We start from the raw sequence: 22,745 nt of genomic DNA, 5'->3' as shown, positions 1-22,745 counted from the left end.
AGTGATCTCACTTCAGCAGTGCTTTTCATTCAAGAACCACAGAGCCCTTCACAATTAATTCTCAAAATTGCTGTAAGATAGAAAACCTAAAACCCATATTTCATCTTATCTTGGTTTTTTTTAACAGATATTTATTTCCTTCCTTAATAAGAAAGTGGACCAACATTTCCCCCCCAAAATAACCTTTTAAACATGAAGTTTCTCAGTTAGCTAGGTTACCTATAGGCTGTACTAAAATATGTTTTCCACTTTCATAGGGAGCTTGATTATTTTTCTTATTTGTTATTAATTAGTTTGCATCGTCACTATTTTTTGTTCCATTTTGAGTGCCCTTTTATGTCCATACGTTATGAAAATGCACTTTAGTTTAAACCCTTTACTAAGGAAAACAAATATATCACAGTTTATCTCGAGAAGTAAATATACAGGGCAGAAGAAAATGATAAAGTGAATGTATTTTTTTTACCTGTGTTTTGCAAACATTACTAACAGGAGCAAATCGTCAGATATATTTTGGAGGCTGTATGCAAGAATAAAAGAGTTAGAACATGCATGCATTCTAATGGAAATTAGATATTCCAAATGGATAAAAAGACTTAGACATTCCTAATTAATTCCTGAAGGTTTTAGACATACTTTTAAATATCAGCAAACTAGTAGGTCCATGCTTAGACCCAAGACCTATAGAGTGCATGATGGTAACAATAAGATATCACTCACAATGTACCTTTTTGTGATTGAAAGCTTGTTTAATAATTAGGATGAGGTTAAAAGGAAATGGGGAGAGAATGTACTTGTGGTAGGCGTTGAATTGCAGTCGCACTGTATGTTCTTTTAAGCTGATATCTGCTGCAGTAGGTTTAGTTAGTTACCATGGCTTCCTTTCCTGCAAGTCCTATTGTTTCAATATTGTGAATAAATGGAAATAAGGTTCTCAGCTTGATTTTAAAAAAGGTAATTCTCTTAGTTGTGATTATTAATCACAAGTTTTGAGCTGATATCTGTTTTACACATGGGTACATTCAAGAGTAGGAGGGACTGGAATGTAATTCTTGAGGGAAGTTAAATGTCAAACTTACTGATTCTTAGTTTTTCACTAATTTTATGTATTGTGCAGGAATTTGAAGTAAATTTTACTACACTGCGCAGTAAAACCCCCTGAAATTTTGAAATAGTTTTAAAGAAATTTTACACTATTAATTAATATGCTGTTAATTATAGAATGTGTTTTTACTTTAAAGGATACATAATATGACATCTTACTAATGAATATAGTGTTCAGTGCTTCAGATAGATCTTTCAGTTTTTGGAGAACAATTATTTTGATTTTGTAATGTCAGAGTATGTTTTAAAAATATATCATGACATTCCAAGTCTGGGATCCTGCAAAAGCCTCCACTGACCTCAGAGAGTTTATTTGTGTGAGTAAATGAAGCATGTTCAGGACCCAAGGCTGCATACCTGAGCAGTGGTCAGAGAGTTCAGTGTACAGGTGGGAGGGAGAAGGGGAATTGAATCAGGGGAAAGGAAAACCAGGAGTCACTTATCTCTAAAGCTGGAGTATTACATATATTTATTTGTTAGTGTCTAGGATGCTTGCTCTTTAAAGTTACAGACTAACACAGCTATCCCTCTGAAACATTTAAAATGTCTGTATGTTAAGATACTAATAGATTTAATCTGAAAGGTTAAGTCTTCTCTTAAATGCTTGAATGTGTATTTAAATAGATAAACAATTAGATTTGTGAATAATAAGCTCAAACGTCTCTTTGTGGAGATAAGAATTTGCACTTAACATTTGGATAAAATTATTTCCATAAATACATATCATATGATTTAAAGCATCTTTCTTTCTTCTGCATGACCTGTTCTTTTCTCTACTAGGCCATGACTAATTAATTGTTCATTTCTTATAGGTCTCTCAGCAAATGTGTGATTGGGGAGATGTTTGAAAGAGGAGGTGGTTTTGTGTTTCTCTCCATGAGATGACAACTCTGGATTCAGCTGTGCCACACCATGTTCTGTGTTACTGTGCTCAGTCTCCTTTTGGTGGTCTGTGGCATGGTAGGGCTCTCTGAATAAAGAGTTTTCTCTGTTCCTAATGCATGCTTATTTGAGAGCAGTAGTACCTAACAACGGTGCTTGTTTTCTCTACAGTTTTATAAACACTAACCCTAGTTAGGGGTCTCATCTTGTGTTTTGTCTCCTTCCTCTTACTCCTATAGTATTCTCCTGTTCTCTAAAAGGCTCTTGCAGTGCTATTATAGTGCATTTTATATTTTTCAGATAATCTGGCCTAGAAATCTCTAGATGTTCCTCTGTTTCTTTGGTTGACTATAGTAATGTGGAATGAAGTAAAATTACTGGATTACTAAAATTAGTGTTGTATTTTACATATTTGTTAAGGGTGCCTAAACCCAAAAGTTTGTTGTTATTTTTGCATAGCTGTAAATAAATGCAGGCTTCTGACAGATCCTGAATTCACTGACACTTCATTTGCCAGAAGGTCAGAATGGGTCATAGGGGATGGGTCACTTGATGGTTTCCTGTTCTGTTCATTTCCTCTAGGGCACCTGGCAATGGCCATGGTTGGAGACAGGATTCTCAGCTAGACAGACCATTGGTCTGACTCATTACCACTGTTCTTATGAAATGAACAGTGACCAGAAACCTGCCTTCCATCTTTTGTTGGCTGCATGAGGATATCACCATTCTCTTGTGTTATCTCCTGGAGATACTACTTCAGCATACTCTTCCTGGAGCCTTGAATGCTACTTGGAAGCTCCAGCTGATGCAAATTGCAGCTATCTGCCAGTTAGATTGCTGAGCGTATGTTACACCTATGCCTTGCTCTTTGCGCTTACAACCAATGTGCTGACAGAGGTAATGCAATGCAATTACGGTCCTCAGAACCATAGGTGCCAACTCTGCGGTTGCTCCAGGGCTGGAGCACCCACAGGGAAAAATTAGTGGGTACTCAGTGCCCACTAGCAGGTAAGCTCCCCTCCTGCCCTCCTTCCCCTAGCACCTCTTGCCTGCCAGTGGTCTCACTGACAAACTCCTCCCCTGTTTCTCAGCATTCAGGATGCTCTGGGATTGAGGAAGAGGAGCAGGTTAGTGCATGCGGTTTCCAGGATGCTCTGGGAGGGAGGCAGGAGCAGGGGTGGTGCACGCTTTGTGGTGGAGGCAGGAAGAGATGGGAAGGGGGCTTGGATGGGGCAAAGAGGGAAAGGGAGTAGGGGGCAGGGACAGAGGAGGGGGTCGAGCACCCCCCAAATAGAGACAAAATTGGCACCTTTGTTCAGAACAGTTATTTGCCTGGGTTCTGGTTATCTCAGAAAATGTGTTCTCTCCCTCTCTCCCCAACCTGTTTAACCACACTGAGCTTTTGTCTACACTGGCGCGATCTTGTGCCAGAGCTATGCAAATAAGGCTAAGCGTGGAATATCGCTGAGCCTCATTTGCATATATAATGAGGCTCTTGCGCAAGAAAGAGCTGTCTTCACTGCCCCTTCTTGCGTAAGAAAAACCCTCTTGCGCAAGAAGGGGCAGTGTAGACAGCTCCTTCTTGCGCAAGATCCTCTTCTGCAAAAATCGCGGCTCATTAGATATGCAAATGAGGCTTGGTGATATTCCATGCTTAGCCTCCTTTGCATAGCTCTGGTGCAAGATCGTGCCAGTGTAGACATAGCCTCAGTGTGTTATGTACAACTTAACTCTTTGTTTCAGATTTCCATTAGATTCTTCTGTTGAACCCAGGATGTTTAGATCTCTCCATTTCTAGAACTGTCATGGAAGTTAATTTGGGGCTATATGAGGTTTTGGCCTGTATGTTCAAGATTTCAGGGAAATGATTGTCTTGTACTTGATCTATCTTAGATAAATGTAGGGTCCTACTGAGATGGGCTCATTGTAAGTGTATGAAATGATGATAATCCTCTCCTAACCTTAGTGTTTAATTAACTGGCTACTTGAGGCCTCCCACAGACTGGAATGCTTTTTTTCCTTATGGTTCATGTCTTCTTGCTGTGTTCCTGTTCTCCTTCCCTCCTCTTCCCATCTGTTGTTGTTATCAGTGCTGTTTTCTTTTGGCTAGAGCTTCACATTTATCCTTGGCTGTTCTGTAAATTGCAGACTTTTTCCTGCTATTATAACTTCAGCACTTTCTGGAGATGTTTTCATTGCCTTAGGTAGGCATTGTTTTCTACATAACCAATGTCCAAGACTAGGTTCATTGTGTCTAAGAGTATGACAAAGCTTGCTGAGCACATAGTTCATGCTTCACTGAAGTCATTGCTGTACCACAGTTATCTCTGTAACTCATTCTACAGGTGTCTATAGGTGGATGGTCTAATAGTCAAGGCACTGGACTGGAACTTAAGAGATTGCCCATCTTTTTCTGTCTGACAGACTTCCTGGCTTATCTTGGGCAAGTCAGTCTCTCTGTGCCTCAGTTCTTCATCTTTAAATAGAAATAATACTTCCTTTCTCTCACTATGGCTACGTCCACACTACAAGTTTTTTTGATAGAAAATATACTAATGAGTCGTAACATCATTAGCATATTTTCTGCCATTTCTTTTTGCGCAAGGAGTTTTTGCGCAGAAAGAAGCAGCGTGGATGTTTCCTTTTTTGTGCAAAAAACCATTTTGCGCAAGATCCTTATGCCTCTCCGGGACCAAGAACTTCAACTTTCACAGTGCTGCGTCTGCAGTACTGTAAAGTCAACTATGCAAGGTTGAATTTAGCATTATTTCTCATGAAAATCAGGAGTGCTGAAATTGACTTTAAGAGCCATTAAAGTTGATGAAATGCTCTTGGTGGTGTGGACTCATTGTTTAGAAAAGCCACCTAATGCGGCTATGTTCGACCTAAACTCCCACAGTAGACTAGACTATTTTAGTAACTGCAAGAACAGCAATAGTGATCTAAAAGGGGCAGTGTGTTACAGCTCATGGGACACTGGACTTGGAGTTTATGAGTACATCTAGACTACATGGCTCCTTCAATGGAGCCATGTAGATTTGTTTGTTCGGCAAAGGGAAATGAAGCCGCGATTTAAATAATCGCGGCTTCATTTAAATTTAAATGGCTGCCGCGCTGAACCGACAAACAGCTGATGAGCTGTTTGTAGGCTCAGCACGCTAGTCTGGAAGCTCCCCTGTCGACATGAAAGCCCTTTATCAACCTCCCCAGTAAACCTCATCCTACGAGGCATAACAGGGAGGTTGATAAAGGGCTTTCAGGTTGGCGCGGGGGTGCGTCCAGACTAGCGTGCTGAGCCGACAAACAGCTGATTAGCTGTTTGTCGGCTCAGTGCGGCAGCCATTTAAATTTAAATGAAGCCGCAATTATTTAAATCGCAGCTTCATTTCCTTCTGCCGATCAGCCTAATCTACATGGCTCCATCGACGGAGCTATGTAGTTTAGACACACCCTATGATACTACTTGCTGTGAAACTGGCCTGCAGTGTATCATGGGCAAACCACTTAATAATTCATTTCCTTCATTGGTAAAATGGAGACAAAGCATTTTGAGATCTCTGAATTAAAAGAGCTCGAAGTACTGGTATGTTTTGTTTGTCTTTTATCTGCCACTTTACTTGACTCTGTTCATCTATATGTACCAGTAGTTGTCAACTTTTAGATATCTCCATCTTCTCCTGGTTAATCTACCATATATTTGACAGAGTTTGTCTGTCAGTGTGTCTATCTGTTTAAGAACCCCTCATATAGGGTAAGTGTTAGGATCACAAAATTCAAGATACAGATTCTTCTTATAACTTAAAGGAAGCTAAGGGTTTGGTTGTGCCAGGAAAATGGTCTGTTTTAGAGCCCTTGGAGAGGACCACTGGGGAGTCCCATGATGTTCTGTCCTGGCCAATAGGAGCTGTGGGAAGTGATGCAGACCAGGCCACTGCTTCCCACAACTCCCATGGGCTGAAAACAGTGATCCATGGCCAACAGGAGCTGCTGTCGATGTGCAGGTAAATAAAATGTCTGGCAGTCTGCCAGTGAACTGGCATGTGGGACACATATTGCCCACTCCTGGGTATTTTATGTCCTATGCTCTATCCTTTTTTAATGATTCCCCACATTCTGTTTGCTTTGTTGATTGTCACTGCACATTGAGTCCAGGCCCCAAAAAGCTTGTCTGAGCATTTATCTTCTCTTGATTAGATTAATGCTTTCCTACTAGAAAGCCAAGAAGATTTATAATTGACCTTCAGATTGTGTAGAAATCTCTGACCCAGGTATTTAAAAATTCTGTAAGAGCATGTTTTTTAACAGTTCGTCACTGTTCTTAACTTTTCAATTCCTAATAAAAGTCTATCTTTTGTTTATTAACATCTGAGGCCCTTTATGCTCTAGGTCTTGAATATATCTGAAAGCTACTCAGTTCTGACTTCCTTTCCTGGAAAATCCTCAAACCATAATAAAAGATATGCCAAGTGTGCTATTTCCACTGACTGTAATGGGAGCGTGTAAGAGTTACACACATGGGATCCAGTGCTGCAAGGTGCTGAGCATCCTTACTTCCTGCTCAGTTCACTGGGAGTGGAAGTTGTTCAGGTTTTCACTAATGGCATAATCTCATAATCAAGTGTAGGAATTTCTACCACTATGCGCAGCAATATTTTAACAAGTACAGTACAGAACCTGTCTTCAGTGCAGGAGCCTAGCTTTGTATCTGTTATTTTCTTGCCTTTCATAAAATCTTTCCAAACTCTTTAATGAAATAGTGAAAATGTGTTTATGAAAAAGCCGCTGCATTGCCCTAATTATATGCAAGTATAATGAAGAAATTGACCCCACCTCTTGTCAGTATATGTGTTGAGATGTCGCTGTCGCTCACTGTACTTTAACTTGCTTTCTGTTTCATTGTGCCCAATTTGAATCATTCATCTGTTGCACTTTGTCATAACCTGAATTGTGAACTCTGTGGGGTAGGAATTGATTTTTAAACTGAAACTGTATAGTTCTTAGTATACTGAAGCTCTGATTCTGGAATGGTGACCCTATATTCTGGTGCAAAACAAATGATCAGTCCACTAGAGAAAGGAAGAAATGAAATACCTTTCTCACAGATGAAATTTCTTCCTAAGACCTGTTGGATATTGGTTCATGTATGCCTCAAAGCTTAATGTTTATATACCTAAAAGGTTATTATATCCATTTTAATGTAACTGTGGCTGTTCTCGTCTGTATAAATGGCTTAAGTACTTGCCCTCAGTAATGCCTTATAGCAATGAGTTCTACAGATTAATGTTGCATAAAAATGTTTCCCTTCATTATTTTTAAATTTGTTGCATTTGTTTCACTTTGAACTCTTCTTCCTTTATAAGAAAATGTAAATAGAAGCATTTGATTTATCTTGTGTACACTCCATCTTCATGTGTCATGTCCTGTCTTATTGGTGAAGAGGGTGTGAACTCCTGTAAAAAGAACCTTCACTTTTATTTTTAAAGCACAGTTCTTTAATTGACAGTCTGTGTTGGTTTATCTTTTTTTTTCCAGTTTAAACTGAAAACTAGAGTGCTTAATTTGTATTGATAACCCATTATTTTACCTATAATCTATTATTAAAAGACATCACTTTTCCAGAACATTAATGACTATTTTTGAAGAATGCATATGCTTAAACCTAATACTAATCACACAATTTTGTGCTTTCATCTTGTTTAGGTAGGCTCAAGATTAGGTAGATGTACTTTGGGTAGAGTACCTCTGCTTCCTGTGTTTTTAAACAGTAATGTGCAGCATTCGTTTCAGAAATGAAAATGTCTCCTCTTCAGATTTGTTTTTACAATTGATGTGGCCAGTTAGATAGTATAAAGAAGTCTAATATCCCTGAACAACAGCACCTGCTTCTGTGAGGTCAAAGGGTAACATTGGAGTCACTAGTGAATGCAACTTCCTGATTCCATCCTCTATGCAAGACAAGCATTAGCAATGGCCAAGTGCATATACTGATGTCTCTCCGCGCATGTGCAGATGGCTTTAGAAAGCAAATTGTTTGAGGCTTTCAGGAAAATTTTTGAAAAGGTGCTAGAAGTCAGGTGAAGTCAACATACCCATTTATGGTTATTAAAAATATTACATAATAATGCTATTCAAACCAGACGGTATACTTACGAGCATCAGCTAGCTTATGTCTTCTGTATCCTGTATATTACAAAGATTTTCTTGAAGCATATCACAGAGGGCCTTTTGTAAGAAAGCTTGAGGAGTTAGTCTTTGGCATTTGGCCAGTGACAAAGAAAGCTTGCCCTTGTGCCTTTCTGTCCTCCACTGCTCCAATTCTGGCAGTAGTTCGAATTCAGTGTAATTGTTGGCACTAACGCTAAATTGTACCCCGAATGGCCTCTTCCTATAAAAAGACAGGAGTGCAGAGGTCTAACACTGCATCAAATATTTGTATTGATCTACAGTAATAGTAGACTTCGTTATGAGAACTTTTCATACCACGGAGTCACACAATATTCTATAGTGGCACGGTAATAAAGAAATCCTTTAAACAGAGTATATTTTTCAGTTTTTCCACAGGATAATGAAGTGTCTAAACAGGATCAGAGAACAAATAGCTCCTTCTATAACTGGCATTAGTTTGGCTGTCTATCCACAGTTGTTGTTAGTGTACCCTTCTAATTTGTATATAGTAGTTTAATTTTATATTCCTCCCTAAGACCATCCACAGAGCTTAGTCATAGATGTAAACGATAGAGTATTTTTATTGTTTGGAAAGGCTTCACTTGCTTAATCTTTCTTGAAAAAATACATATGTGTATATATCTATATATATATACTTTCCCATTTCATTGAGGCAGATTTGGAAATCAAACCAGAAACTTCAGACTCTACTACGATGGAAAACACTTTGTTGGGGAGAAACGTTTTGAGTCCATCCATGACCTGGTGACAGATGGATTGATTACTCTTTATATTGAAACCAAGGCAGCAGAATATATTGCCAAGATGACAATAAATCCAATTTATGAACACATAGGATATACAACCTTAAACAGAGAGCCAGCACACAAAAAACATATGCCAACCCTGAGAGATACATATGATGGCAAAGAGTCTACAGGAGAAGATGAGGTAGCAGAAAAAAGGGTAAGCAACTGTTAAAATGCACTTTTTTGTTAGACTTTTATTTTATGCTTTTACCTCATCTCCACTGAAGAATATTAATCTATAGATGTTTAGTCTAAATGGTTAAATCAAATATCTGTGTTAAGATGTTTAATAATGTTTCCAGGTTTTAAAATGAAAAATGTTGCATATTTCAAATGCCTATGATTCATAATTTGTTATCATAAGGTTCTTCATATTTTTTAAAATAAATTATTGCTATTTCAAATGTCAATCCTCTGATATTCCAGATGGGCAAAAGATATTTAAATTTAGTTATTTACTGTGTAAAAAGACAATTGCCTTTTTAATATAGAAACGTATTCCATAATCTATTCAGTATTTCCCATAGCCATACCATGATAGTAAAGTTGTCCACTTCAAAAACGAGTCTGGTCATTAACAAGATAAAATGTTAAAACCTTTCACATGACTAATTGCAAGAACTATTTTTGGTCTCAACCAGACTTGAGAAGGATATCTCTCTTCAGAGAGTTGCATTACCAACTGAGAACTAATTGCATTATGGGAGCTGCTAAATAAATAAGAACCAATGCACAATAAACCAAAACTTTGTATTCTCACAGAACTTCTTCAATGTAAAATAGAAGACAAACAGATGCCATGTAGCTTTCTTAACATGACAGATGTAAAACTTATGTTTTATAATTCATACTACATTTTAAAAATAATGATAATTGTTAAAATAAATAACTAGATTAAATCATTTTTCTTCTGTTTATTAAAAAGCCTATAATAAATGTGTTTAAAAACATTACTTAAAATATCTTATAAAATTGATCCTTAAGCTTATCCATTATAGTGAAGCACTTGATGTGACCTAAAGTTGAAAAACACTGTAATTAGTTCTCTTTGATCATTTTTGACTGCCAAAATTTATTCACCAATGTGTAAGAGAAGCAATATGTATTTGAACGTGTCTCCAGAATTTATTTCTAGTCCAAAATGAAACCTATTCCATTAAAATAGGTTTATCTTATTTACCAGCTTCATTTATTGGGAACAAGAAAATGAAGTTTAAAACAATAGATAGGGTCAACATTCTGAAAAATCAGTTTGCCCCTATTAATCATAGAATCATAGAACACTAGAACTGGACAGGACCTTAAAGAATCATTGAATCCAGTCCCCTGCCCTCACTGCAGGACCAAGCACCGTATAGGCCATCCCTGATAGATGTCTAGCTAACCTGCTCTTAAATATCTCCAGAGATGGAGATTCCACAATCCTCCTAGGCAATTTATTCCAGTTTTTAACCACCCTGACAGTTAGGAAGTTTTCCCTAATGTCCAACCTTAACCTCCCTTGCTGCAGTTTAAGCCCATTGCTTCTTGTCCTATCCTCAGAGGCCAAGGAGAACTATTTTTCTCTCTCGTCCTTGTAATACTCTTTTAGGTACCGTATTTTCCGGCGTATAGGGCGACTGGGTGTATAAGACGACCCCCTATCTTTTTAATTAAAAGATAGGGTTTCATCTTATACCCCAGCACCCCTCCGCCTCCTTTGCTCCCGGTGTCCCTGGTCTGCTGGAGATGGTCCCCAGCAGACCAGAGGCACCGGGAGCAAAGCCGCCAGGAGCGCCTGGGCTGCCCCCCCCCCCCCCGCGGATGGGCAAAGCCGCGGATGGGCTCCGGCGGGGGGGCAGCCTATGCGCGCCTGGGATGCCCCGCCGCCGGCTTCCCCCGAGGCTTTCAAAGCCGCGGAGGGGCTCCGGCGGGGGGGCAGCCCATGCGCGCCTGGGATGCCCCGCCGCCGGCTTCCCCCGAGGCTTTCAAAGCCGCGGAGGGGCTCCGGCGGGGGGGCAGCCCATGTGCGCCTGGGATGCCCCGCCGCCGGCTTCCCCCGAGGCTTTCAAAGCCGCGGAGGGGCTCCGGCGGGGGGGCAGCCCATGCGCGCCTGGGATGCCCCGCCGCCGGCTTCCCCCGAGGCTTTCAAAGCCGCGGAGGGGCTCCGGCGGCGGGGCATCCGGCGTACAAGACGACCCCCGATTTTTGGGGGATGTTTTTTAACATCAGAGGTCGTCTTGTACGCCGGAATATACGGTACTTGAAAACCGCTATCATGTCCCCTCTGTCTGCTCTTTTCTAAACTAAACAAGCCCAATTATTTCCATCTTCCCTCCTAGCTCGTGTTCTCTAGATCTTCAGTCATTCTTGTTGCTCTTCTGTGGACCTTCTCCAGTTTCTCTACATCTTTCTTGTAATGTGGTGCCCATAACTGGGCAGAATAATCCAATTGAGGCCTAATCAGAGAATGGAAGTATGACTTCTCGTGTCTTGTTCACAACACTCCTGTTAATACATCCCAGAATCATGTTTGCTTTTTTTGCAACAATGTCACACTGTTGACTAATATACAGCTTGTGGTTCAGTATGACCCTTAGGTCCCTTTTTGCAGTACTCCTTCCTAGACAGTCACTTCCCATTCTGTATGTGTAAAACTGAGTGTTCTTTCCTAAGTGGAGTACTTTGCATTCGTTCTTATTAAAATTCATCCTATTTATCTCAGACCATTTCTCTAGTTTTCCAGGTCATTTTGAATTATGACCCTATCCTCCAAAGCAGTTGCAACCCCTCCCAGCTTGGTATCATCTACAAACTTAATAAGCATACTATCTATGCCAATATCTAAATTATTGATGAAGATATTGTACAGAACCGGTCCCAAACCTGACCCCTGCCGAACCCCACTTATTATGCCCTTCCAGCATGATTGTGAACCATTAACTACTCTGTGAGAATGGTTATCCAGCCAGTTATGCACCCATCTTATAGTAGTCCCATCTAAGTTGTATTTGCCTAGGTTATTGATAAGAAGAGTATGCAAAACCATATCAAATGCCTTACTAAAGTCTGGGTATACCATGTCCATTGCTTCTCACTTATCCACAAGACTTGTTATCCTATCAGATTGGTTTGACATGATTTGTTCTTTACAAATCCATGCTGGCTGTTACCTATCACCTTATTTTCTTCCAGATGTTTGCAGATTAATTCCTTAATAACTTGCTCCATTATCTTTCCTGGCCCAGAAGTTAAATTGACTGGCCTGTAGTTTCCTGGGTTGTTCTTACTTCCTTTTTTATAGAGGGACACTATATTTGCCTTTTTCCAGTCTTCTGTCTTACATGATTTTTCAAAGATGATAGCTAAAGGCTCAGATACCTCCTCTAGCAGCTCCTTGAGTATTCTAGGATGCATTTCATCAGGCCCTGGTGACTTCCAGACATCTAACTTTTTATCTTGTTCTTTTATTTTATTTTATCTTCTAAACCTACCCCCTTCCCACTAGCATTCACTATGTTAGGCATTCCTTCACCATCAGACTTCTTGGTGAAGACTGAAATAAAGAAGTCATTAAGCACCTTTGCCATTTCCAAATTGCCTGTTACTGTTTCTCCCTCCACATTGAGCAGTGGGCCTCTCCTGCCGTTGCTTCTAATATATTTATAGAATGTCTTCTTGTTATCCTTCATGTCTCTAGCTAGTTTGAGCTCATTTTGTGCCTTTCCATAAATGACAAGTGTAAGAGTAAAATAGCATAAACTGTGTAAATAACCTTATATTCCTTTTCTTCAGTATTTAAGTTCTTCAGTTCATTTCTCCAATTCCAATGAACACACTGGCAATTTAGCAGACTCAGAACATCATAACATCAAGCTCTTAGTACTGAATTTTATGGATCCTGACAGTGAGGGAAAATCACCCTGATCATGTGGGTATTGGTGGTAATGTCAGGGAGGGAGAGGGTTGTTGTTTCACATTTATCATACTTCACATAGTATTCAAAGTGCTATCTTCGAAGTCATTTTGTGAACAGATAATAAAATGTTGTTGTTTCATGTCACAGCATTTTCTACACTGCAGGTAAAGTTTGTACAGTGTGAGAATTGTAGAGGAGGCTATTATAGAAAGACACTATTTTTTTTCTTAGATAGATGCTGTCAAGTAAGACTTCCATCAGTAAAAATGGACTTTTTTTTCCTCATGGAATAGATCAAGAACTATTAAGTAGATCTCACAAACTGAAATTTTAGATGAAAAGCCTTAGAGAAATTACTTGTGTAATTGCCACATCCCACACCATTTGTTTGGAGGAAATAAGCAGCCAAATTTGATTTGTGTCTCTAATGTTTAACAGTCTGGATTGGCTTGTTTTTGAAAGTCTCTTATTGTTTGTTTTTGGAACCTTATTGATGTGGACACAGAAACAATTGGTCAATCTACACTGCAAAAAAAACACCCTAAAAAAACAAAAATCACAGCAGCGAGTCTCAGAGGCAGGGTCAGCTGTCTTGGGTTTGAACTACAAGACTAAAAATAGGAGTGCAAATGTTCCCACTTTCACTGGAGCCTGATCTCTAAGGATATGTCTACACTGAAATAAAACACCCCTGGCTAGCTCATGTTATTTGATTTAGGTTTACAGGACGTGGGCTATAGCAATAAAACATTGTAATTTAGAGGTCCAGGCTAAGTCTGGAACCCAAGTTCTGGGACCCCGTGAAAGAGAAGGGTTCCAAAGTCCAGCACCCCATGCAGGGGAAGGATCCCAGAGTCTGGGCTTAGGGAACCTGACACCTGCAGTGTTAGAACCCAGCAACCTGAGCAGGAGTCAGTTGACACATGCCATCTGTGGGTGTTTTACTGCAAGTAGATATATCCTGATACCCTTCCCCTTGCCGGTGAGAGCCCTAATCAGTTGACCTTGGCCCTGAGATTTGCTGCCATGGGGGAGGGGGAAAGGGGGAGTATTACAGTATAGATGTAATTAGTGAGACATGAACACACATCATAGCATGGATAAATTCAGAGGCTGCAACATCATTTAAAACTATTACTAAACTAGGGTAACACCCCCAAACTACCTTAACAAAGTTGTCCTAGTGTGGATTTCAACTGGCCTCCATGACACCAGGTACCGCAAGCATGAGGGTGGTTGTGTAGGTTATGCACCTTCTATACCCTTAGACCTGCTTCCAGAGCCTCACTGGAAAGTGAACCAGGAAACCCAAAATGACTGCTCATCTATGCAGTTATTCTGAGCTGACAGAAACCTTGTTATGCGCTGAGTTAAAAAATTATTAGGTTGCTAGGTGTAAACACACCCTTTAGTTAGTTAGCTGTATGGCTAAATTAATCACAACCCCCCACCTAAGACAACAGGGGATATGGGAACTCACACTTAAGTTTTATATAGGGCAGGGGGAGGGGTGTTTGCTGAGCATTATTTTTAGTAAAGTGTGTGTGTGAGAAAAGAGGAGAGAACAAACTGAAACACAGAGAGGCAAAAAGTAAGAAAGCCAAGTAGCAGCCCGTGAGTATGGTGTAAGTCTCTAGACAAAGCTAGAAAGTTTTGGGTGTCTGCTGTTGGCTAAAGATGCTTGGGGCTATAAGATAAGAAACTATCTTGTTTCTTCTACATTTGGAAAAGCATGGCCTTGTATTTTCCTTGTAAATAAGCAAGAGAGCGTCAAATTAAATACTGGATTCCATCACTTCCACCTCTGATGGAAAATCCCATGGCCCCAAACTTTGACTAACTGATTGGGTCAAAAAGAGGCATCACAGCATATCATAGCAACCTTCCTTCCTATCTAGTTCCTTGAGGGAGGAGCCAGTCAGTTGCCCCCACCCTCCATGGCAGCAGCTGTGGAATGGATAGGCTTCCTTCTTGCCTTCCATCACTGCAGCATAAGAAAGTGAGGGAAGGGAAAGGGAGAATCAACCCCCTCCCATACACATGAAGGCAAGTGAGAAGGAAGCAGAGAGAATACATGGAGCACTGCCCCGGCTTCTTCCGGTTGATCTGTCTTCACCCCCGCGCCCAGATATCTGCACTACTCCTAGCCCCATCAGAGTCATACCTCAGCTAACAAGATGAGCATTCAAACAGTTTGTGGTTCACCTGGTCAGTATAAATCGGGGATGAGCAATAATTTTCTCAGGAGAACCACTTAATGAATTTTGGTGCATGGTCATGGGCCGGCTCCACCACCCGGAAGGGCTTGGGGTAGAAGTGGCAGGACTGGAGACTAGCCTCCCCACAGAGGTGTCTGGGGCCAGAGACTTTGGATTAAAAACATAGCAAAGGGCTCGCAGCTCCTAGCCCCACCATTATCACGTTGTCTGTCAGCTTCCCACGGTTGTTGTGACTATTTAAAGGGCTTGCAGCTCTGGTCCCTGACAGGGTAGAGCTCTGACCATGAGCCATTTAATTAGGATTCTGCTGCTTGAGCTACTGCCTAGAAATTTGGTCGAATGGGCAGTAGGATATAAAGCAGCCAGATGAAGCCCATGGGCCAGATTAAAGTGTTAGGAGAGCCAGATCCAGCTCCCAGGCCACATCTTGGTATCTTGCCCAGCCCTGATATAGACCCACCTAGTGACTTCATGCAACACATCTTGAGTATTTACCACTCTCAGCTAAGTTTTATAAATCATGTTGTACACAATCTGTGTTTTAATATCAATGCTGTGTCACTTGTGTAAAATGCAATATGTATTTAAGAAATGCTTAGTGGAAAGTGACTAAAAACACTGGTTAAAAGGAAATGTTTCCCTAGCCTTTTTTAAAAACTGTCTGCTATAGAAAGTATGCAATATTGCTATTGCCATGTCAGCCCCAGGATACTATTGACATTAGGTGGGAGAGTTCATATATTTTATTGGACCAACTTCTGTCTGGGAAAAGTACATAGAGTGTTACAGCTAAATACAAGATTAAATAGATAGCATTTTTTCTACACTTAAAGCAGAACCAGTGCCAACTCTGCCCACATATCTACACTGGCGAATTCATCACTGGAGCAAACAACATAAGCCACAAAATCAAAGGGTCATTTGACTGTACATCCAGTAATTTGATCTATGCCATCAAATGCCAGCAGTGCCCCACTGCTATATATATTGGACAAACTGGACGGTCTCTGTGGGAAAGAATCAATATACATAAATCGGATATACGTAAAGGGAATATACAGAAGCCTGTTGGTGAGCATTTCAGCTTCTCTAATCACAGTCTGACAGACCTGCAAGTAGCTGTCTTGTCACAAACCAGCTCTACAAGCCAAATACACAGAGAAGCCCTGGAATCCCAGTTCATCCACAAATTCAATTCACATGCTAATGGACTCACTAGTGATATGGGCTGGTGGGGACTCTACCTACTTAATAACCACTGAAGGTGCTAACAGCTCCCTGAGTGGTATCCTTCCTGTTTTAGGAATCTATTTTTTGACTTTGCCTTTTATCTGCTTAAATTTAAGTGCCCATTCTCCAGATACTTAATGATGCTCTGTCTCCTATCACCTCTCCCTTTTTCTTTCTCTCCCCCCTTCTCTTTCCCTCTCCTATTTATTTCGAGTTTTCATATCCCCAACTCTTAACTCCAGTCATCTGAAGAAGTGGGCTGTGCCCATGAAAGCTCATGATACCATCTACATGTGTCATTAGTCTATAAAGTGCTACCAGACCATTTGTTGTTTTTTTCTGTAACAGACTAACTCGGCTACCCCCTGAAGCTCCTTATATTTTTATGGCATGCTGATACTTGTTGCTATTCATTTAAAGGTTATATTTATAGATAACTTACATTTCCCCATTGTTTATATTAATATAAATGATCATTAGAATGATTTAATCAGTATAAAGCAACTATATCCTCATTCTGGATTGTTTTTATAAATAGATTGAAAAGTTTTTCTTTGTCTTCTGTGATAGAAATCCCTGTTGATCAAACTGAAATATATAATTTGATTGGAACTAGACAAGTCTAACAACAGATGGAAAGAAAATTGTACAAAGTTAAAAATTACAGAAGATGCTGTTTTATTATTTGAATTGTGTTTATAGTAATGTTCATTGAAGGGAATTATTCTAATAGTTGGAGGAGAAAATATCTTCTGCAGGGCTCTGTATTTTATGGATGTGCATCTTTATAAGCCTTACCCTGTAGCTTTATAGCTTCTCCCTAATTTTTCACCTTTTAGGTATAAAACCTTGCATTTTCTCCATGCACAAAGGAGGAAAAAGCTTCTCTGTCTAAAGCAGGGATGAGCTTGTATCCACACCTCAATGCCATACACCTGCAGACTCTGCAGACGTTCTGATCAGGGTATGATACAGGCCTGCCTATTGTCATGAGTGAGACAAATGGTGATGTGTAAAAATAATTTCTGCAGAAGAGCAAAAGGAGCACAAGGACACATGGGGCCTGATTGGGGAACAGCCATTGGAGGTTGTAAATTCACATTCTGTCATAAAAGCACAGAGGAAATAGGGCGGCCACAAAGCACACCTCAAACATCAAAATAAAATAGAGTGGTAGGCGTAGTGGTTATTTTGGCAAGTAGCAGTGTTTAGGAATCCAAGAGAACATGAGGTGCTTCTTTATAGAAATGAACTTTAATTTGTATCAGTAGAAACTGGTGTATCTTGGATAATTTTAAAATATTATTGTGGTTGATAGGAGAGTCTTAATAGCTGGCTTGAGAAGGTTTTAAAGACCATGAAAAATAGGGTATGTCCACACTACTACCCTAGTTCGAACTAGGGTGGTTAATGTAGTCAATCAAAGTTGCAAATGAAGCCCGGGATTTAAATATCCCGGGCTTCATTTGCATCTTGCCGGGCGCTGCCATTTTTAAATCCCCGGTAGTTCGGACTCCGTGCCCGCAGCTACACGCAGCACGGAGTAGGTAGTTCGAATTAGGCTCTCTAATTCGAACTACCGTTACTCCTCGTGGAACGATGGAACGAGGTGTAACGGTAGTTCAGATTAGCCTAATTCTGGTTCTGGCTGCATGGCCTAATGCAGAAATGGCCGTAGTTCCCAGTACCACAGAGACATAGCCTGTTCTGCACTTCATTTCTTGAATAGCTGACAAATCAGTGTAACTTCCCCTTCTTCAGAAGGTAATTATCACAATAGAGTTAGTGTCCCACAAACAGATCAATTGATTCAGTTAAATGCTTCATGTAAGATTGTAGCTTTATGAAATTAATCAATATTTCACTTTTTGCAAGGTCATTGTCAATTATCTGGCACTGATTTAAATTAACATTGTCACCTTTTACTTCAGTAAAATATTGGTATTTTTAAAAAGTGTAAAAGTGAAGTCTATCTAATGCTTAGCTGTTCTTTTATATATTCTCTGTCTCAGAGAAAGTGTTTAGTTCAGGATGGGCAATAAAACCAAGGCAGTTCACCAGGGTAACCCCCTGTTGGGCTGCTGTCACTATATTTTCAGCTCTCATTGGACAGGAATGGCGGCCAACAGGAGCTGCATTCCCCCACAGCTGCAGAGGTGTAGATTAATACAATTGTATGGGGGCCCATCAGGGGCTAACCCTGGCAGACCCGATTTGGCCCATGGTCTGGTATTTGCCCTCCCTTGACTTTTAAACGTTTAAACTGTGGCAGATTCATTAATAGTCATTGTTATTTACATAACATAAAACATGACTGACACTTCTTCAAGAAAAGTTACAATAAAAATAATTACACAGGCTGTGAACAAGGCCCTTCTAGTCCATCACACCAATGTATAGACTGAGATGGGAAATGTTATGTAAATCTTAGAGTAGTAGTCCTCTTAACAATTTTTTTATTTTTTAATATTGATAATAGTGAGAGCCATTCTTTCCTTCCCATGACAATAAATTGGATCTGATTCTGCACGCAATGCTGATCACAGAGATCTAGAACAATAAATATTTAAAATCTTCCCAAGATGCCTTAATTGAAAACAAGTTCTTCATGCAAGCTCCTGAGTCTGCTAAGAGACTGGAGGTAGTATAAATCTTTATATATTTCTAATACACCCATTACCATTGTATCCAGGAGCCATAAACAAAGTTAAGGTCACAATTATATATGTTTGAAGATAGACCTGAGTGTTGTCCCTAATTTAAGCTGCCATCTCAAGTGATAGTTCTGAGGTGCTGAGGAAAAATCTGCTTAAAGAGCTTCCACTGGGCCTTAAATGACAACCGTCAGTCTCATGGAGATCTTCAGTGGCAGCGTTTTATGTAATAGTTCTCTATGGAAAGAACATTATGCCTCTGAAAATTTCAGCCTCAGGATCATTGGTCAAAATTTCTGTGGCAGAGTACAGGGGGGAAGAGGCGGTCCCTGATAATATGTAACTCTTTGTCACTGAGGACTTTAAAGCTAAGGATGAGAAACATGAAACTGATCTGGAATCTGAACTGGAGTCAACAAAAAGTATGAAGTATCCCTGTTGGTCAGCTTTGCTTAGCAGACATAGACTAGGCTGGACTAGATGTAGCTTCCATGTGGCCTTCAAGTTGATCCTATATAGATTATATTCACGTTGTTTGCCCTGGAGCCAGTGAAAGCAGAGACCACCTTGTGTAACTGCATAGGTGGATGAATACATTCTTGGACACTTGCTTTTTGGATGTCCAGAAGCAGAAATAAGCCAACAGGGGCTAAGACAGCACATAGTTTTAGTAATCAAGGGTTCAGTGTGCCCTCAAGAGGTGGCAGGGTTATAGTTGTTACAAGTTATTTGGAATATTTTCTACCCTTTATCCTTGCTAATTCAGAATAGGTGCTCAGCTGACCACTGACTCACTTTATTTACGAGGATATCTATAAAAAGACTGTCTCTAAGCCGATTCCAATTAATCCCTCAGACCCTACAAAGTAATTTGTGTGTCCAAAATTGTGGTTGTAATGATCACACAATCATGTCATTAAGGTGAAGTTAAAGTTTCAGGCACCTATCAGGAGTTTACGTGCATTATTGCCTATCAAGAACATAAGTTAAAATGTATATATACATTACATAAGACATTAAAAATCTAGGAAATGCTCAGTTACAGTTGTATTACAGGTGTATTCTAACACAAGGCACCTTGTCCCCTTCCTTGTAGGTATACTACAGTAAACTTCCGATAATCCGGCACCTTTAGGACCCAGGGGGTGCCGGATTATCAGATATGCCGGACTATCAGAAGGGGGGTCTGGAGTGGGGTGGGAGGGGATGCCACCCCAGACCCCTCATAGCCTCCCCTTACAATAGTCCGGCTCTGCCCCAGGCGTCCCTGATTCAGCCGCTGCTGGTCAGTTTCAACAGCAGCTGAATCGGGGATGCCTGCAATAGAGCAGCTGGGGTGCTGCCGGGTTGGTCCCGCAGCGCCGAGGGGCGGCGCTACGGCACCAACCCAGCAGCACTCTAGCTGCTCTTGGGGACGCCTGGGACAGACCAGCTGGGGTACTGCCCAGTTGGTCCCGTAGCGCTGCCCTTCGGGGCTGCGGGACCAACCTGGCAGCACCCCAGCTGCTCTTGGAGACGCCTGGGGCAGAGCAGCTGGAGTGCTGCTGGGTTGGTCCCACAGCGCCGAGGGGCGGCGCTACGAGACCAACCCCACAGCACCCCAGCTGCTCTGCCCCAGGTGTCCGGATTCAGCCTGCTGCTGAAACTGACGCTGCTGGTCAGTTTCAGCAGCGGCTGAATCCCGACGCCTGGGGCAAAGCAGCTGGGGTGCTGCCGGGTTGGTCCCGTAGCGCCGCCCCTTGGTGCTGTGGGACCAACCTAGCAGCACCCCAGCTGCTCTGCCCCAGGGGTCCCCAAGTCAGCCGTTGCTGAAATAGATCAGCGGCTGATTCCAGGAAGCCCGGGGCAGAGCAGCTCTGCCCCAGGCTTCCTGGAATCAACCACTGATCTGTTTCAGCAGCGGCTGAATCGGGGACCCCTGGGGCAGAGCAGCTGGGGTCCTGCCGGGTTGGTCCCGCAGTGCCGTCCTTTGGCGCTGCGGGACCAACCCGGCAGCACTCCAGCTGCTCTGCCCCAGGCGTCCCCAAGAGTAGCTGGAGTGCTGCCGGGTTGGTCCCGCAGCCCCGAGGGGCAGCGCTACGAGACCAACCTGGCAGTACCCCAGCTGCTCTGCTCCCGGCTTCCCCGATTCAGCTGCTGGTCAGTTTCAGCAGCAGCTGAATGGGGGAAGCCTGTCCGGCTGCCCCAGCACTTCCGGGTTCCTGATGATGCCAGACCATCAGGAGTCCCGGAGCATTGGATGCTGGACTAATGGAGTTTTACTGTATTAAGAATGTGCACCACAGAACAGTAATTCAGTTGTCTATCTAATATACACATGTCTCTGATACTTAAGATGATTTCTCACTATACTAACTTTTGCTCTTTTCACTCAAGTGCTCTAATACTGCTAGGCAAATGAGTTTAATCTACAGAGAGGCTTTAGCTCTCTAATTATACTAGGATAATTGACTGCCATGTGGAACCACAGTGTCTTACCTGTTAGGACTGAATATTCTCCTTGAGTCACCAAATCAGGCCCTCAGCAAAGACTGGAGAATGATTGCCTTCAATATGCCCTTTTATTTTCAGGTTAGGAATTTGTAAAATGTCTGTATTAGTACCATGAATGACTATTACGAAGGCTGTAAAGCATGCCCATTGCTGTAACATTAAAATTGAAGAAGTCTGCTTCTGGAGGCACTAATCAAATGAATCTGTTAGATGAAATAAGATCTTACAGAGATCTAAAGTAGCCTGAGTGCCTTATTTGCAAAGTATAGCCATTTCTTACTGGAGGTTTGGGGAGGGAGGTTGCTTTTGTTTCTTAAATTCTGATACTCTTAAGAACATCCCAACCATTACATACTAAACTTTCTTGGGAATTTCCTTCATTTTTAAGTGGTCATAGCATAGGCTGGGAATTGAAGGAAAGTTGGTTTGGGGCTTCCTTCTTATTTCCTGGAACCAGAAGAGTATCACCTCATTAATACACACCTGCTAAGACCTTTGAAAAGATGCATGTTCCAGGTGGAACTTAGGCAGTTCACAGAATTAGAGTTCCAGTGAGGTTAGTGCATCAACCCCAATGAAACTTCTGAGGCTGTCATGGCACTGCAATCCTGATATGCTGTTAGAGCTTGTTGCTTTTCTTCCCACTGCAAGAGAAGACAAGGAGGGAGGCATTCATATTTGCCTACCTTCTGCAGACCAAATTCCTGTGGTTCACACTAGCTTAATTCCTCTGCAGTAAAGGACAGAAGGTTAATTGTCAGGTGGAGCAAAGAGGGAAGTGTTGCTCTTTTCCTCTGTCTTGTCCTGCTTTACCTAGGGATGTAAAAGGTAAACTGGCACATGGCCCAGTCAGAGCAGCCCCTGCCTGTGCTGTGGGTGGGAGTCTACTCCAGCAGCCCCTTCCACTAGTGATGCAGCAGGCCAGTTAAACATATCGTTTAACCAGTTAACATTTTAAATGGGATTTTATATCCCTAGCTTTAACCCTGAACGGATTCTCAAGGTCTTCCAAAATCATTGGGTATTTGGAAGGAGAATCAGCAATCAGGAGGGCCCCCCCCGTCCCCTCCCCTCCCTGTCCCCCCCACACACACACTCAGTTTTGCTCAGACATATGAGGAAGCTGCCTGGAACAGAGGGATACAGAGAATGATGCTTCGGACAAGCCTATGGTGCAGCAGAAGTTGAGAAATATTAATTGTCCCCAAATAATAACTGGTCTGGAAAATCAGCTCCTGTATACAGCTTACAAGATGATACAGCTGTCTGCTCTGAGGAAATGAGATTCCTG

General features: G+C 41.4%; 1 protein-coding gene across 4 annotated transcripts in view; it reads left to right on the top strand.

Moving 5' to 3' along the window:
• The window catches only part of CHN1 (chimerin 1), a 178,903-nt gene that overhangs the window by 100,224 nt on the left and 55,934 nt on the right, over positions 1 to 22,745 (top strand). For all 4 annotated transcript variants that reach the window (XM_075933671.1, XM_075933670.1, XM_006119476.4 and 1 more), the window contains one exon: positions 8,829 to 9,117. In XM_075933671.1, the coding sequence (XP_075789786.1) occupies positions 8,829 to 9,117 (289 nt within the window). The remainder of the gene's footprint in view (positions 1 to 8,828; positions 9,118 to 22,745) is intronic.

The sequence above is a fragment of the Pelodiscus sinensis genome, chromosome 7 (assembly GCF_049634645.1).
Source record: "Pelodiscus sinensis isolate JC-2024 chromosome 7, ASM4963464v1, whole genome shotgun sequence".
NCBI classification, from domain to species: domain Eukaryota; kingdom Metazoa; phylum Chordata; order Testudines; family Trionychidae; genus Pelodiscus; species Pelodiscus sinensis.
Note: the sequence above shows the minus strand (reverse complement) of the source record. Positions and strands in the feature narration are given on the sequence as shown.